Source organism: Trachurus japonicus, chromosome 2 (assembly GCF_045865225.1).
Source record: "Trachurus japonicus isolate A0001 chromosome 2, Traja_1.0".
NCBI lineage: Eukaryota > Metazoa > Chordata > Actinopteri > Carangiformes > Carangidae > Trachurus > Trachurus japonicus.
The window spans coordinates 1,712,794-1,730,309 of record NC_140908.1 but is presented as its reverse complement, the minus strand read 5'-3'; the positions used below and the strand labels follow the sequence as shown (position 1 = coordinate 1,730,309).

Sequence of the window (17,516 nt, the reverse complement as noted above, 5' to 3'; positions counted from 1 at the left end):
AATAAATGAGCGAGACAGTAACAGATCCCAGAACTGATTCCTGTAAAAAAAAATATTTAAAAAAAAGTTTGAAAAGTGCTTTTTTATGGAAATAAAAAGTGCAATTTTATTGTGGTACAATATGTTTTGTGTTTCTTCCTCATTTTATTTTATTCTGAAGGGAAATGACACTTTTATTTTGTACTTGCCAGCGTCACCATCACCAGAACTCAGTAACTAAACCCCAAATAAAACAAAGAGACGTCTGGAACAGCCGACGTCAGTTAGTGGAGATTTCCAACTCTCCGAAAGGTCCCTGAACTCACCACTGAAGTTTTAATTTAAAGTGCTGCGTTCAAGGTCTGGAGATAAAACTGTAATAAACTGTAGAAATATTCCAGAAAACTAATTATTATCATCTAAAAAAAATCCCATCAGCAATAAAGGAAAACTCGTAACAACTTCTTCAACAACCGGTCATCGTTCGTCCCCGTGGAGACTGTTGCTTAGCTGCAGCGCCTCAGCTTCAGTCCGTGATGATCAGTGCGACACAAAGTTGGCGGGGAAGATCCCAACCCGCCCGTCGTCCAGCTGCCCCTCCCACCAGTCGAACTGCGACTCCGTCTTGGTGATGACGGTGATCCGGTCGCCGGGGACGAAGCTCAGGTCGCCGGGCTGCTGGCCTGTGAACGGATGGGTCGCCGTGACGACCAGCTGACCACCGGCCCCACCCGCTGATGCTGCTGCGCCTACAGAGGAACAATATACAGTCAATCAAGATTATTAATAGAGCACATTTAAAAACAACCCAAGTTGTTGCTGTACAGTTAAAATAAAGGGATAATACAAAGAATTTAAGTGATAGACAGAACAAAAGCAGCAATAAGTCTAACATTTAGAGCTGTATCATGTAAAAAATGAATAAATAAAGTGTGTCGTACCAGAGTTTCTGGAGGCAGAGTGACCTGAAACAAAAAGAAAACAGGAAGTAGGAGCTGAAAGGTGTGTGCACGCTTGATTTGCACTTTACCCACACTCACTTTTCACATTTTTCTCAGTTACTCAGACACTATTTGGTTTTTTTATTTGTTCTTCTATTTTATGACCCACTGTAAAGCACTTCGGTACACTGAAAGGTTTGTTTTAAAGGGCTGTATAAATAAAGTACATTTACATTTACATTTATTTGGACTAGACTCACCAAATGTTGATAGATTAAACATACATGTGTCTGCTAATTAGCCCTACCATTTAAAGATGGTTACATATGACACATCAATCACAATATTCATTTGAATGGAAGAATTTGCAACTGACCCCAAACCTGGGGACAGTTGCACTGATTAACTTTAGATTTTTGTCTCAATAAGCATAGTATAGTAGTATATATACAATCGTAATAGTAATAGTATAATAGTATAGTAAATTTGCATTGTCTTACAATAATACTACAGTATTATTTAGTTATTTAGTAATATCTTAGTAATATTTATCAGTGAACAGTTGGAGTTTTGTTTTGCGTAGAACATACTGTAGGCCTCGAGTCAATGTGCAGAAGCTACCAGTGGTATTAAAACTCAGCTTAGTGTGAGACAAGAAGAATGGAACTATTTGCAATACAAAAAAACCTTTTATTAAACATGTACTCTACTTTTAGATGATTTATTCACTGTATGATATCAAATAATGTGCTTCCATATTCAAATGGCAGTTGTTGCAACCGGCCCCACCAGCCATGACCATCTTAATTATGACTTTTTAATCTCATATATGGTTTAGGTTGAACTAATCCTCACTCTAACGTTCAACCATTCAATAGATTTTGTAAAAGTATGAACTTTATGAACTTCAGTCTGTTAAACCAGAGTGAGGGAAGCAGCTGTGAACACTAGAGGGAGCTGCAGCCTGAGAAACAGACCATAATAATAATAATCATCAACGCCATTATCATCAGTGTGTTTAAACACTGAAATAAAAACAGGACGTGTCTATCCTGTTAATGTTCAACACACACACACACACACAGAATTATTAATGTGTCAGTGTGTGTTGATATTGGCTGCTTCATCAAGGTTACGAGTTAATAACAGACCTGAGTACACACACACACACACACACACACACACACACACACAGATCCTCGTGTGTGTGTGTGTGTGTGTGTGTAGAAACAAAAACACTGATCTCATCATCTGTCAGCCATCAAAGGAGGTGGAGAAGGATGGAGAGAGTGGTGAAGGAGGAAAAGAGGGAGGCAATGGAGGAAAAACAGGAAAAAAGATGAGAGGAGAGAAAAAGTGGAAGGAAGTAAAGGAAGAAAGAAAGAGATTGATGGAGAAGGGAAAAGGAGACAAGGAAGGAAGGAAATAAAGAAAGAAAGTGATGGAGGAGGGGGAAAGGAGACATGGAAGGAAAGAAAGATAGAAAGAAAGTGACGGAGGAGAGAAAAAGGAGACAAGGAAGGAAAGAAAGATAGAAAGAAAGTAAGTGATGGAGGAGGGAAAAAGGAGACAAGGAAGGAAAGAAAGATGTACTGATCTTGATCTCGAACGGTGGATGTGTGAAACATCATTTCGTTTTTATGTGACGCATAAGAATGACAAATAAAACCTATCCTATCCTAAGAAAGAAAGAAAGAAAGAAAGTGATGGAGGAGGGGGAAAGGACACAAGGAAGGAAAGAAAGATAGAAAGAAAGTGAGGGAGGAGAGAAAAAGGACACAAGGAAGGAAAGAAAGAAAGTGAGGGAGGAGAGAAAAAGGAGACAAGGAAGGAAAGAAAGATAGAAAGAAAGTGAGGGAGGAGAGAAAAAGGAGACAAGGAAGGAAAGAAAGATAAAAAGAAAGTGAGGGAGGAGGGGAAAAAGGAGACAAGGAAGGAAAGAAAGAAAGCGATGGGGGAGGGGGAAAGGAGACAAGGAAGCAAAGAAAGAAAGTGATGGAGGAGGGTAAAGGAGACGAGGAAGGAAAGAAGGAGATGAAAGACAGAAGAGTGGAGGTAAAGTAGAGAGAAAAGGAGATGAAGGAGGAGGAGAAACTCACCTGAGGTTTCAGACTTGTAGATGGAGATGGATGGGTAGAGGGCGTTCTTACTTCCTGTTCCTGCTCCTGAACGTGCAGCGGAGTCTGCAGCTGATCTGGAAGCAGCTGGTCTGGGAGCAGCTGGTCTGGAAGCTGGAGGAGCTGGAGGTCTGGACGGAGCAGACTGAGAGCGAGGGGGGAAGGAGGGGGAGGGAGGGAGAAAAGAGAAAAAGAGAGATTTTAATATAAAGCATAGCAAAAAAAACAAAAATCAAAACAACATCTGAAATAAAGTGAAAACTCTGTGGTTTTGGGGAAAAGTCAACGACATCTGGAGATGTTGACATGGAGATGACGTCATTTCCTCACATAAAAAAAAAAACCCAAAAGAATATATTTCTCTTTTCATTTTTTCCCAAAAAATGTCAAAAGAGACAAATGTGGTGAACGAGCTCAAGATTTTAAAATTGTACGACATAAAAAAATAATAATAATCCAGTGGACAGTGGCTGTAAATCAACCTGTGAACCTGTAGAAAACATTAGAAAGACCAAAACTGAACCAGTGAAATCTGCTGAGTCATGTTTATCATTCATTTCTGCTGCGTCATGAAATATATAAAAAAAAACGGGTTGTGGAGGAGCAGAGGAGGCGTCCATCTTTAAAATCTACTGCACCTTTCTGGAGGCAAGTGAAGGCAACACGACCACCTGAGTGGGACTCTGCTCTGTGATTCGACTGTGAAAAACAATTAAATCCAGGTGGATGTGCAAAAGTTGGACAAGTGAATAATAATAAATTGATAATAAATGACAAAAAGGAATTTTAAAAAAAGTTAAATTTGTAATTGTGACTTCAGGGTCACACAGACAGCGTGGGAACTTTGAGCACTCAGTTTTAGATGCTGCTTTCTGCTCTGAATCTGAACACATGTCGATTTTACTCATTCTGTCTTTTTATATATATAAAAGTACAAATCTTTATTTTATAAATTCTTATTTTGTCTTTACAGAAACATTTAATAGAGTACCTTTGGACCCATGTACTTGCTGCTCCAGTCGGAGGTGTAGGCGTCGGCGTAGGCGTCCAGGACGGTGTACAGGTCATAGCACTCCGACGGCGGCTCCACGTCTCCGTTCAGAATCGCCGTCGCTCGGATGTGTTGTGAATAAAACCTGCCAACACACACACACACACACACACACACACACACACTCATTAACACACACTTCCTGTTCAGGTTGAGACCCTCAGGTGGGGGGGTGTGTGGCCTCGTACTTGCGGTTGGTGTCTTTGCGTTCGATCAGGTACGAGCCCTCCAGCGAGATCCCAGCGAACAGACCTCTGGAGCGGCAGTAGGTGAACACGGCCGCGGTGCTGCGCACGGCCACGTCCGCCTCCACGTTCCTGACAGAGACCACCACAAACACCACAACGTCACAATCCTACGTCCTCAAACGCATCACGAGTGCACTTAGGAAAGAAACACAGATCTGGATTTATCAATTTAATCATTAACATATGAATTTGTAGCTACATTTATTGTTTGCATTTAAATAACTAATGAACAATTAGATTAAACAATACTAAAATAAACATATTTACAATAAAAGAGTAAAAAGAACTCAATAACACCAACCAATCTGTGCAATAAATGGGACAATCAGTGTAATACTGTCCACAAAATCCTTTTTTATTTGTTTTTTATGTTTTTTATATCATGACTTGAATGATTGTGTACATGCATGGGTTGTGTATTTGTTTGCTTCTTTTATTTAGGCATGGCACAGTGAATTTTGTTGTACTTTGTGCAATGACAATTAAGTCTAATTTAAAGGGATAGTTAAACATTTTAGAGGTAAATTTGTGCAAAACGCTGATGCGCGTTGCCTTCAGGGACAGTTTTTCATCAAGCAGTCTCTGTATTTCCCTCTAAAACAACTCTGTCTGGTAACGTTGTGTTATTATCTCATAGCGTGGTGAATGTGCAGGTCACAACTTGTCCACCAGAGCGTTGTGGAGTTGTTGGATTGTGTATTTGATTAGTTTGATGAGGGAAACCAAGAAATCCCATTAGCTTCTGTAGCGTAGCATTCTAAAAATAGCTTGCACCGACAATTAAAGGTAACAAACCTACTGCTATGACTATAGGGATTATGGCAATGGGCCAATTTGCCAAAATGTTGAACTATCCCTTTAAAGCCCAGCTCTGAATGTGATCGGTGTATTGATCCAGCGCTGCAGTGGCTGATGGGAACTCATCATCATATAGGTGTTTATCTCCGTGGTGTTCCACCTGGCACCGTCCCAGCTCCTCTGTTGTTTCCCCGTCTCTAGACTCAACCTCTGGTTTCTGTTTCTGTTCACGTCCTCTCCTCAGACCTCAGACCAACCGTTTGTCACAGCTCAGTTCTTCAGCTGGAACAGACAGGCTACCCCCCCACCCCCCTCCACCCCCACTCCCCGCTCCCATTACCTGTTCTTCAAACACCTCGCCACGCCCACGCACACCTGCCAACACGCGCCAAAACCTGTCGAGCTGCTCCGAGAGACGACTCTGTCCTGGTTGTTTCTAAAAATAACCTCCAAACACATCATCAATCTAAAGTAAATCACAGCCGGTTCTGTAACTGCCACGACCGACCGCCACTGAACGCCTCGTAAATCTCCAGGCGAAAACATCAAAACCTAAACTGTAATTCACATCAACACTGAACCAAAGATATTCAATAAATGGAAAGATCCTCCATGAGAGGCTCCAATGATAGAAATGGTTACACTTCCTGTCTCTCTAAATGGGCGTGGCCAAACGTCACCCCACCTCGTCTGTGAATTTATACAATTTGTAGGTAGATGAAAGTGAGATATTTTAGCATCATATTTAGCGTGACAAAAATAATTTAAATCACTTTCACGGGAGTTTGCGGCCGTTTGTTTGACGTTGCCTAGGAGATCTGTGCCAAATCTGGCGAGAGTGTGTCATAGAGACAGAGACAGGTCTTGAACAAAGTGGATTTTCTCCTGATGTGTCCGTCTGAAAATTGCCATTTTGGTGTCAAACTGTTCAGAAGAGATGTGGCTTGTGAAAAATGAGTCCAAAATTTACTTCAGTGACTGTGGGGAGAAAGACCCGACCATAATTGGTGTTCACGTTAAATTGTCCCATTGGAGTCAATACATTCTATGTTGCCTCTGGTCTCCCTAAAGGGGCGTGGCCGTGCAGAAGCCTAGTGACATCATACAGGAAGCTGACTGGTCATGGGGGGTCTTGGTTTATAAACCGTCTTTGACTGAACATTAAAGGTGTTTAAAGCTGCAGACACGGTGAGAGTGCAGTGCAGGCGCTCGCTCACCGGCCCATGGGTCCCACGGCAACCGTGAAGTTCCCGCCCAGCGTCAGGTTCCCGCCCTTGGTGAACGCCTCGATGGCCCGCCGCTGGTTCAGGATGATCACCAGGTCCGACACCTGCGCAGTGGGTGCATTCAGGGACAATCTGACATGTGAAGTGTGACATTGTTTTGAAGCAAAGTGGTGCATTCAAAGCCTCTGAACCGGAACAAAAACAATTGTCAGGTCCTTGAGTGCACCAACACAGCAAACATAACAACGTGTGCCTGTGTTTGTTCTTTTATTAAGTAGATTTTTTTTTTTTTTTTTTTTTAAATATCACCCACCTCCACCCCGATCTCGAAGCCTCCGCCCAGACCAGCGATGCCGATGGCAGACGGAGCCGACCAACCTGAGGAGGAGAAGAAATGTTGGTTTAATTTTGATTTATTTTGAGATAAAAACACAGGAATAATTAAATCTTCTCCATTAGTCATTCAGATCAGATCAATATCATGTTTAAAGGGATAGTTCAACATTTTGGCAGATTGGCCCATTGCCATAATCCCTATAGTCATAGCAGTAGGTTTGTTACCTTTAATTGTCGGTGCAAGCTATTTTTAGAACGGCGGAGCAGAGCCGTGAGCTGCTCAGAGCTACGCTACGGAGGCTCATGGGATTTCTTGGTTTCCCTCATCAAACTCATCAAATACACAATCCAACAAGTTGTTTTAGAGGTAAATACAGAGACTGTTTGATGAAAAACTGCCCCCGACAGGAACGCACATCAGCGGTTTTGCATGAATTTCCCTCTAAAACAACTCTGTCTGGTAACGTTGTGTTATTATCTCATAGCGTGGTGAATGTGCAGCTCACAACTTGTCCACCAGAGCGTTGTGGAGTTGTTGGATTGTGTATTTGATGAGGGAAACCAAGAAATCCCATGAGCCTCCGTAGCGTAGCTCTGAGCAGCTCACGGCTCTGCTCCGCCGTTCTAAAAATAGCTTGCACCGACAATTAAAGGTAACGAACCTACTGCTACGACTATAGGGATTATGGCAATGGGCCAATTTGCTAAAATGTTGAACTATCCCTTAAACAACTTCAAAGACTTCCTCCTCCTCCTCTTCTCGTCATTGAACGTGCAGCTCTGCGATCTGATTGGCTGAACCACGGCTCCTTTGGTGTAAAAAGCCGGAAAATGGAGCGTAGCGTCAGCACACGGCGTGGAGAATGTGACGGCCGCCACCGGCGGACGAGCTAATTAACATCCACACACTAACACATCAGATGACTGCAGCTCGTTACGCTGCAGGGAGAGCTGTGTGTGTGTGTGTGTGTGTGTGGTCTTACGTCTGTCTGACAGTCTGGCGATGACGATGCCACTTCCTCCTCTGGCTGTGATCATGAAACCGGCCTTGATGACCGAGATGATGGCCAGACCCTCGGCCTTCGCTATCACATGAGCTGCAACACACACACACACACACACACACACCTCACTGAACACACACCTTCAAACCTTTAAACCTCATTGAACATCCTGTTATCTAAGACGTGACCTGGTTTTTATGGTGAGGAATATTAAAATCTGGAAAATCCGTTTTTATTTCGCCCCAGTTTCATCGTTGTGAATTTTATTTCATTCCAGTTTTGTTCTTGTTTTATTTATCTGACCGAGTTTCTGGTTTTATTTTGAAAGCTGCTGCAGAGTCATCTGATAACGGACCAATCAGCGGTTACGTACAGTACACACCCATCTCTGTTGTAGAGTTTCAACATTTTACTGTTTAACAATCAATAACTTTGATTATTGAAACTGTCCTGAGTGCAGCTCTGCAGGAAACTGAAGACGGATCAGTGTTAAAAGGTAGAAAATACTGTGAACTTCACCTTTAAAGTTTAAAGGGACAAAAATGAACAGATGCTGACCTGGGATCAGTTTGTCAGGTCCGTTCCTGTTAGAGATCTCAGTGAAGTCCCTCAGGATCTTGGCGGCCTTCTTGGCCTCCGACTTCAGATTGGCCGGGATGGGGTTACTCACTGGGAACACACACATTACACGCCGTGTTAATAAACACACACACACAGTGTTTGACCCGTTGCTGCCGATCTGATCTGCAGTCGACAGCGTTCATCAACGAACTCTTTGTCCTCCTCAACTGATCCCAGCTCAGCTCAGAGACGCTGAGCAAACTCCAACATCGTCTCAGAGGAGAAGAAGGAGAAGAAGCATCACCGTTTCTCCTCCTGGTTTCTTTGAGAGAAAATTCACATTAAAGTAACTGATGATTTTAAAAGGTTAATAGACAAACCCAACACTTATTGATTGATATATTGGTTTCCGTTCTAATCTAAACTGTGACCAATTCATAGTCTTTATATCATGTACGAAGCAAAAATAAGAAAGAAGATAGATTTTGTAATTTTCTGTTTCTATAATGTGGATCTTTGTATGTATGTATGTATGTATGTATGTATTGTTTTGTATGTTTTTTTGTTTTGTTTTGTTTTGTTATTTTTGTATGTATGTAGTATGTAGTAAGTATTTTTCTAGTTTCAACATCTATAGACTGGTCAAAATTCTAAACTCTTTTAGATTTTCTGCTCCGAGTCCATGATAAATCCCATTACATCCAGGCTTCAGGAGTGCAAATGTTTTTTTTGAGTGCAAATGTTTGCAAATCTTGTAAATTCTTTTAACTAATTTTGAAAGTTCAATTGTTATTGTATTCTATTTGTTTGTTTCTTCTCTGTCTATGATTAATGTGTTGAAACTTTATGTACTGTCATTCTTGGCCAGGTCTGTCTTGCAGAAGAGATCTTGGATCTCAATGGGACAAACCTGGTTAAATAAAGGTTAGAATAATAATAATAATAATCAATGGAGACAGATTAGTGTCTTCGATTACAGATTATTTCATTTACAATAGTAAATTTGTGTTTTCCGGACTCTAGAAGTGGAAGATTTCCTTTGCTCCAGTTGAGCTGTGAGTGCCGAGCCGGTCCAGGTGAGATTCCTGCTCCACCCAGACCAGTGGTGGCGTTCAGTCAATTTCCTGCGTCATGATGAGTGTGCGTGCTGCAGAGCGGCTGCAGGGCCGGTGGCGGAGCGCTGCTGCTGCTGCTGCTGAAGGAGAGGCTTTGTTACCGTGGCGGCGGCGTGGTGGTGGTGGTGTCCCTCAGCGGGGGACGGGCTGTTCGGGCCGTGGTGGTGGTGGTGGTGTTGTGTCATGAGTCAGGAATGTGCTGCTGCTGCAGAGGCATGTTGGCAAACTGGTCCCTGCTGCCGCGGCTACAGGCTACAGGCTACAGGCTACAGGCTACAGTCACAGGTCTGAGCCCAGAAACACACTCAGCACTGGCTCCATGAGGAAAAGGAGCTTTTATTCTCATATCACACTGTTCAAGGTGCAGGGTTATACGGGAAATGCCAGAAAAATAAAAACTAAAGCTTAAAAAGGCTAAAAAGCAAAAGTTTTCTGTGTTCAATATTTGTTCATGTAGCCCATTTTAATCCATGTCTAGATTTACTATATTTGTTTCTATCTTTAATGATGTATTTCTTGTCATTTTGGATTGTTTTAACCCCTATGATATTTATGGATTATTGATATTTGTCAAAGGCATTTCTAGGCAACTGAATCAGGTCAACTGGACTTAGTTTTTGTCTTTGAAGAAACGTCTTCAAAGACAAAAACTAGCTCCAGTTGACCTGATTCGATCGGCTAGAGATTGATATTTGTGGGTTATCAAATATTGTGTGATGTAGTTACTCTGCTTGTGAAATATTTCTGCTATTTTTTATGCACAAGGAGGCAGCAACATCAACCTAATTCTGTGCCCCTTTGTTTTACCACATTTACCATCAGTATAAAAAGCCTATTGGTGGCTGATAGGTGTGCTCCCATTGTTCCTAAAAACAGCACCTGAAGACCTGTGGTCCAAATGTTGTGCAAAATAAAAATTATTTTGTGGTAGCTAGTAAGTGTGCGGGAAAATCTTTTCTTTTTCCTCTCGGTCTCATGAATCTTCATCCTGAGGAGGACGTCAACGTCTGAACCACGTTTCTGATTCAGTCGTAGGAAAATGTGGAAGTTCTAGTGGCAACATTGGTTGTGAAAGGTCCAACAGCTTCGTCTTTGAGGATGTTTTGTAGGTTCTGCTGATCTCTGTTGGTGTGGGAACCTTCGATTCATGTCCAAATTATTTTATTAAAGCTCCTTAACAGAGAAATAATAATCTTCTCAGCAAAAAAGTCAGTTTTCCAGCTGTCCTAACCCTGCCAGTATTTTTGTCTATTTAAAAGCAACATCTAAGTCTTTACACTGCCGTCTCCAAATGTGTGTTTATGTTCAAGTTTGTCTCCATTATAACGTGACGGGGATGTGCCTGTATCAATCACACCTAGAAATATATTGATAAGTGCATCGATTCTCTTAATACTACATTTATAATTGAAAAAAAAACTGAAAAAAAAGAGAGAAAGAAGCAATTTGAACTGCGTGCTTGTCCACGATGTGTCATGTGAGGCTGAGAATATTGTTCAGATAAACTGACGGTGCAGAAAAACTGGAACATTCAAACGACTCATCGAGGATAAAACATCCAGTCGAGGTCTAATAATCCTCCTGACCAGACACTGCTTTCAGTCTGCAGGCTTCAGATCAAGAGGAGAAACTCAGAGTTAGTTGAAGAAAACCTGCTCCCAACCAGGTTAGGTTCACAGAGTATGCTGCCATGGTAACTGACTCAGAGTTGAGCTGAACCGAAAACCCAGAGTTTCCCTCTAACTCTGAGTTTTCACTAAAACTGCTTTCTGAAACAGGGCCCTGAACCTAAGAAAGAAAACTAGAAACTAATTCATGGATCTCTTCAAAGACCAGCACCAACTTATCCTGGATGACCCTCCACCCATTGGGTCACCAGAACCTCCTGGAATAGAGACGACTAGAACCTCGCCACAGCAGCGTAGAACCTCCAAAGACCCAAATATGAAACTCCTCAAAGCTAGAACCTCCTCACAGACCTCCAGAACATGCAGAACCTCTTCATACACTACTATAGACCACCAGAACCTCTATAGACCACCAGAACCTCTTCATCCACTACTATAGACCACCAGAACCTCTTCATTCACTACTATAGACCACCAGAACCTCTTCATTCACTATAGGACACCAGAACCTCTTCATTCACTACTATAGACCACCAGAACCTCTTCATTCACTATAGGACACCAGAACCTCTTCATTCACTACTATAGACCACCAGAACCTCTATAGACCACCAGAACCTCTTCATTCACTACTATAGACCACCAGAACCTCTATAGACCACCAGAACCTCTTCCTACTATAGACCACCAGAACCTCTTCATTCACTACTATAGACCACCAGAACCTCTTCATTCACTACTATAGACCACCAGAACCTCTTCATACACTACTATAGACCACCAGAACCTCTATAGACCACCAGAACCTTTTCATTCACTACTATAGACCACCAGAACCTTTTCATTCACTACTATAGACCACCAGAACCTCTATAGGACACCAGAACCTCTTCATTCACTATAGGACACCAGAACCTCTCACAGACCTCCAGAACATGCAGAACCTCTTCATACACTACTATAGACCACCAGAACCTCTATAGACCACCAGAACCTCTTCATCCACTACTATAGCCCACCAGAACCTCTTCATTCACTATAGGACACCAGAACCTCTTCATTCACTACTATAGACCACCAGAACCTCTTCATACACTACTATAGACCACCAGAACCTCTATAGACCACCAGAACCTCTTCATCCACTACTATAGCCCACCAGAACCTCTTCATTCACTATAGGACACCAGAACCTCTTCATTCACTACTATAGACCACCAGAACCTCTTCATACACTACTATAGACCACCAGAACCTCTATAGGACGCCAGAACCTCTTCATTCACTATAGGACACCAGAACCTCTTCATACACTACTATAGACCACCAGAACCTCTATAGGACACCAGAACCTCTTCATTCACTACTATAGGACACCAGAACCTCTATAGGACACCAGAACCTCTTCATTCACTACTATAGACCACCAGAACCTCTATAGACCACCAGAACCTCTATAGGACACCAGAACCTCTTCATACACTACTTTAGGACACCAGGACCTCTATAGGACACCAGAACCTCTTCATACACTACTATAGGACACCAGAACCTCTATAGGACACCAGAACCTCTATAGACCACCAGAACCTCTTCATGCACTACTATAGGACACCAGAACCTCTATAGGACACCAGAACCTTTTCATTCACTACTATAGGACACCAGAACCTCTTCATTCACTATAGGACACCAGAACCTCTTCATACACTACTATAGGACACCAGAACCTCTATAGGACACCAGAACCTCTTCATACACTACTATAGGACACCGGAACCTCTATAGGACACCAGAACCTCTTCATACACTACTATAGACCACCAGAACCTCTATAGGACACCAGAACCTCTTCATTCACTACTATAGGACACCAGAACCTCTTCATTCACTACTATAGGACACCAGAACCTCTATAGGACACCAGAACCTCTTCATTCACTACTATAGGACACCAGAACCTCTATAGGACACCAGAACCTCTATAGGACACCAGAACCTCTTCATACACTACTATAGGACACCAGAACCTCTTCATACACTACTATAGACCACCAGAACCTCTATAGGACACCAGAACCTCTATAGGACACCAGAACCTCTTCATTCACTACTATAGACCACCAGAACCTCTATAGGACACCAGAACCTCTTCATACACTACTATAGGACACCAGAACCTCTATAGGACACCAGAACCTCTTCATTCACTACTATAGACCACCAGAACCTCTATAGGACACCAGAACCTCTTCATACACTACTATAGGACACCAGAACCTCTATAGGACACCAGAACCTCTTCATACACTACTATAGGACACCAGAACCTCTATAGGACACCAGAACCTCTTCATACACTACTATAGGACACCAGAACCTCTATAGGACACCAGAACCACTTCATTCACTACTATAGGACACCAGAACCTCTATGGGACACTAGAACCACTTCTTCACTACTATAGGACACCAGAACCTCTTCATACACTACTATAGGACACCAGAACCTCTATAGGACACCAGAACCTCTTCATTCACTACTATAGACCACCAGAACCTCTTCATACACTACTATAGACCACCAGAACCTCTTCATACACTACTATAGGACACCAGAACCTCTATAGGACACCAGAACCTCTTCATTCACTACTATAGACCACCAGAACCTCTTCATACACTACTATAGGACACCAGAACCTCTATAGGACACCAGAACCTCTTCATACACTACTATAGGACACCAGAACCTCTTCATACACTACTATAGGACACCAGAACCTCTATAGGACACCAGAACCTCTTCATACACTACTATAGGACACCAGAACCTCTATAGGACACCAGAACCTCTTCATACACTACTATAGACCACCAGAACCTCTTCATACACTACTATAGGACACCAGAACCTCTATAGGACACCAGAACCTCTTCATTCACTACTATAGACCACCAGAACCTCTTCATACACTACTATAGGGCACCAGAACCTCTATAGGACACCAGAACCTCTTCATACACTACTATAGGACACCAGAACCTCTTCATACACTACTATAGGACACCAGAACCTCTATAGGACACCAGAACCTCTTCATACACTACTATAGGACACCAGAACCTCTATAGGACACCAGAACCTCTTCATACACTACTATAGGACACCAGAACCTCTATAGACCACCAGAACCTCTTCATCCACTACTATAGGACACCAGAACCTCTTCATCCACTACTATAGGACACCAGAACCTCTATACGACACCAGAACCTCTATAGGACACCAGAACCTCCAGACAGATCAACCAGGACCTCAGAGCTTGGAGAGAAACAACCAGAATCCTAAAGTTTTTTGTTTTTTTGCAGTGTGTGGGTTTTCCAGGTGAAAACAGCTGGAACAGGTAAATCCTGCTGTGAGGCTGGATCACTGAGCGGAAACAGGTGACAACAGGTGAGGACGTGAAGCCACAGGTAGAACTACAACAGAACCGTCCTGTTCTGAAACACAACACCAACTAACCTGTAAACATACTCACTTGTGTGTGATTTGTTGTTGTTGTTGTTGTTGTTGTTGTAGTAGTTGTGGTTGGTTTATGTTGCTCTGCTCCGGGTGTTCACCTGCGGACAGGTGCGCTGCGGGGAACTCTCCTCTCTTCACTTCCTCCCCGACACACCTGACTCACTCTCGCGAGAACTCGCCGCGCTGCCGGACATCACAACAACAACAGCGGAGGAGACACTTGTTGAGGTGGGAGGAGCCAACAGGTGAGAAGAGCCGACGGACATAAACAGATGGAAAAATAAAAAATAAAAACATGAAAGAGGAAGCCGAGGGTGTTGTCAGGGAGACAGGCGCCGCGCGGACAGCCCCTCTGCTGGGCGCGCTCCCGTGTGGGACTGTGGCTGGGCTGGGCGCGTTCATGAAGACAGGTGTTCTGTTCCCTGGGTTGTGTCTGACAGGCAGAGAGGTGTTTCCTCCTGTGTCTGATTGTTGGTTTATTTTTATTTTTTGCACTGTACTTCGTGTTTCTAATAATATTATTGTTATTGTTCTGTAAACACCACTCCACCTGGTTCACCTGGTGTAAACTAAGTGCCTGATTGGTGGAGCCTCCAATTATGCCTGTAAGTCTGAACTCAGGGAAAATGATACTTTAAATATGTATAAATACATATTCACACACTTTCTTCATGTCTCTTCTCTTCTTTCTTATATCCACCTAAAATTTTAATTAAAAGTTTATTGCAGGATTGCACAAATCATTGATTCATATTCCATTACACAGTGGAGTGATCCCACAAAATGTATGTATTTTGAGGGGGGGGGGGGTGTCAGTAAAATAGAGAAATAAGCATGAAATAAACAGGAATATATGTACATATACACAGTTTATCTTCAGAGGTCTACTGACATTTCTTCAGAGCTGGAGTCTTCAGTTTTATTCATTTGTTCTCCATACATGTATGTTTATGTTTATTGTATATTAAATCCACATATTCCATCTTTTCAGACATTCTGGTTCTTGATTTCTGATTCTATATGTAATTCTTTCCATTTCTAAAATATTATTTCCAGTTAATTTCCAGTTATTAAAAGCCAGTTTCTTGTTAATTGCTTCAGAGCTGCAATTATGAGTATCCTGTATAAGTATTTGTCTTTTTCTGTTGTGAGCTCAGCTGGTGTTATTCCTAAATTCTAGTGTCTGGACTCAAATTTATTTCTAATATAATTCATTGATTAATGGGAATAAATAACTTTAACCAACACAAAACATAAACAATCCATAAAAACATAGTAAATCCTGAATGAAATGAACCACCAGTTATTTGCAGTGAAGGGAACAGGATGTGACAGGCTGAAGCTGATCAGATAAAGACCTCATTTATTCAGCCCGAGTGTGTTGGAGTCAATAACAAGCAGCACAGCTCAGTTATTGTGAGTTATGTGAAAGTTACTGAATATTATGGGAGCGATTTTCTCTGGGATCACGATGCTGCTGAAGCTCAAGGACGCGAGCAGCAGCAGCATGAAACTCTGCTGCTGCTGCTGCCAGGAAAACTCAAGCTGTGACACTTTAACGGTGAGTTCAAGTCCCGTTATCAGAGTGGAAAAGCACATGTGAACACACACACTAACTCTTCTTCCTGGGGACAGAGGTTCGTACGTGGAAAAACAGTGGATGTTACTCTGAGGTTCCCATTATCTCCATCATCATGGTGCTGCTCATCATGTCCATCGGTCAGTGTATTCGTCAGGATCATCTGAGGAAATAAAGACTTGACTGTAAACTCTTGTTCATTCAATCAATACATCAACCAATCAGTGTTGGAGAATCAAAACCAAGGACAGTTAAAGTCGCTGGGATGTGGCTGTGGATGTTTTTCACCTGGTGTGACCCCGCCGGCCCTCATGGCGAGACGAGACGACCACGTTCACCTGCAGCTGCTCCACTGTCTCCACCTGCAGCAGCAGCTCAGTGTTGTTGAACAGAGGAGGAGAAACCACCACGAATGTTTCTCAGGAAGCGCCCTCATGAACAACACACAACCTCCGACACCCAAACACTCCAGGTGCAGTTTCCTGCCCAATCACAGCTTAAAGGGATAGTTCAACATTTTGTCAAATTGGCCCATTGCCATAATCCCTATAGTCATAGCAGTAGGTTCGTTACCTTTAATTGTCGGTGCAAGCTGTTTTTAGAACGGCGGAGCAGAACCGTGAGCTGCTCAGAGCTACGCTACGGAGGCTTATGGGATTTCTTGGTTTCCCTCATCAAACTCATCAAATACACAATCCAACAACTCCACAACGCTCTGGTGGACAAAGTGTGACCTGCACATTCACCACGCTATGAGATAATAACACAACGTTACCAGACAGAGTTGTTTTAGAGGTAAATACAGAGACTGCTTGATGAAAAACTGTCCCTGAAGGCAACGTGCATCAGCGGTTTTGCATGAATTTCCCTCAAAAACAACTCTGTCTGGTAACGTTGTGTTATTATCTCATAGCGTGGTGAATGTGCAGCTCACAACTTGTCCACCAGAGCGTTGTGGAGTTGTTGGATTGTGTATTTGGGAAACCAAGAAATCCCATGAGCCTCCATAGCGTAGCTCTGAGCAGCTCATGGCTCTGCTCCGCCGTTCTAAAAATAGCTTGCACCGACAAATAAAGGTAACGAACCTACTGCTCAAACTATAGCGATTATGGCGATGGGCCAGTTTGCCAAAAATGTTATTTTTCTACCATAAAATGAGAGTGTGTGAGAGTGTTGTGCCGTTTTCGAAATATTATAAACTTGCAAAATGTGGGCAAAAGCAAAGCCGCCCAAATTTGCATTTTGTTTCCCACCTCTTGTAATCCAAAGCAGCCCAACCGGGTGGCGTCCTCTTCTCTTCCCTCCCCTCTCACTGGTCTCAGATCAGTGCAGGAATCGTGTCCCAGATCCAGACTTTTCCGTCTCTAACTGCTGTTTACTCAGAGACGCTCAGCGACCTTCCCATGT

At 42.7% G+C, this 17,516-nt stretch overlaps 1 protein-coding gene across 3 annotated transcripts; it reads right to left on the bottom strand.

Moving 5' to 3' along the window:
- Window positions 1-505: 505 nt before the first annotated feature.
- On the bottom strand, window positions 506-8,385 carry sh3yl1 (SH3 and SYLF domain containing 1). 3 transcript variants are annotated; one of them, XM_085802949.1, is made up of 9 exons: window positions 8,259-8,385; window positions 7,680-7,793; window positions 6,674-6,738; window positions 6,352-6,464; window positions 4,277-4,405; window positions 4,029-4,173; window positions 3,020-3,182; window positions 921-944; window positions 506-728 (listed from the first exon to the last, which is right to left on the bottom strand). In XM_085802949.1, exons 1-9 carry the CDS (start codon window positions 8,383-8,385, stop codon window positions 520-522), a joined length of 1,089 nt encoding a protein of 362 aa, XP_085659075.1. In that variant the 3' UTR covers window positions 506-519. The 3 variants fall into 3 exon arrangements, with proteins under 3 accessions (XP_085659075.1, XP_085659083.1, XP_085659092.1); XM_085802957.1 differs by lacking the exon at window positions 921-944; XM_085802966.1 differs by lacking the exon at window positions 921-944 and having other exon boundaries at window positions 506-722.
- Window positions 8,386-17,516: the final 9,131 nt, after the last annotated feature.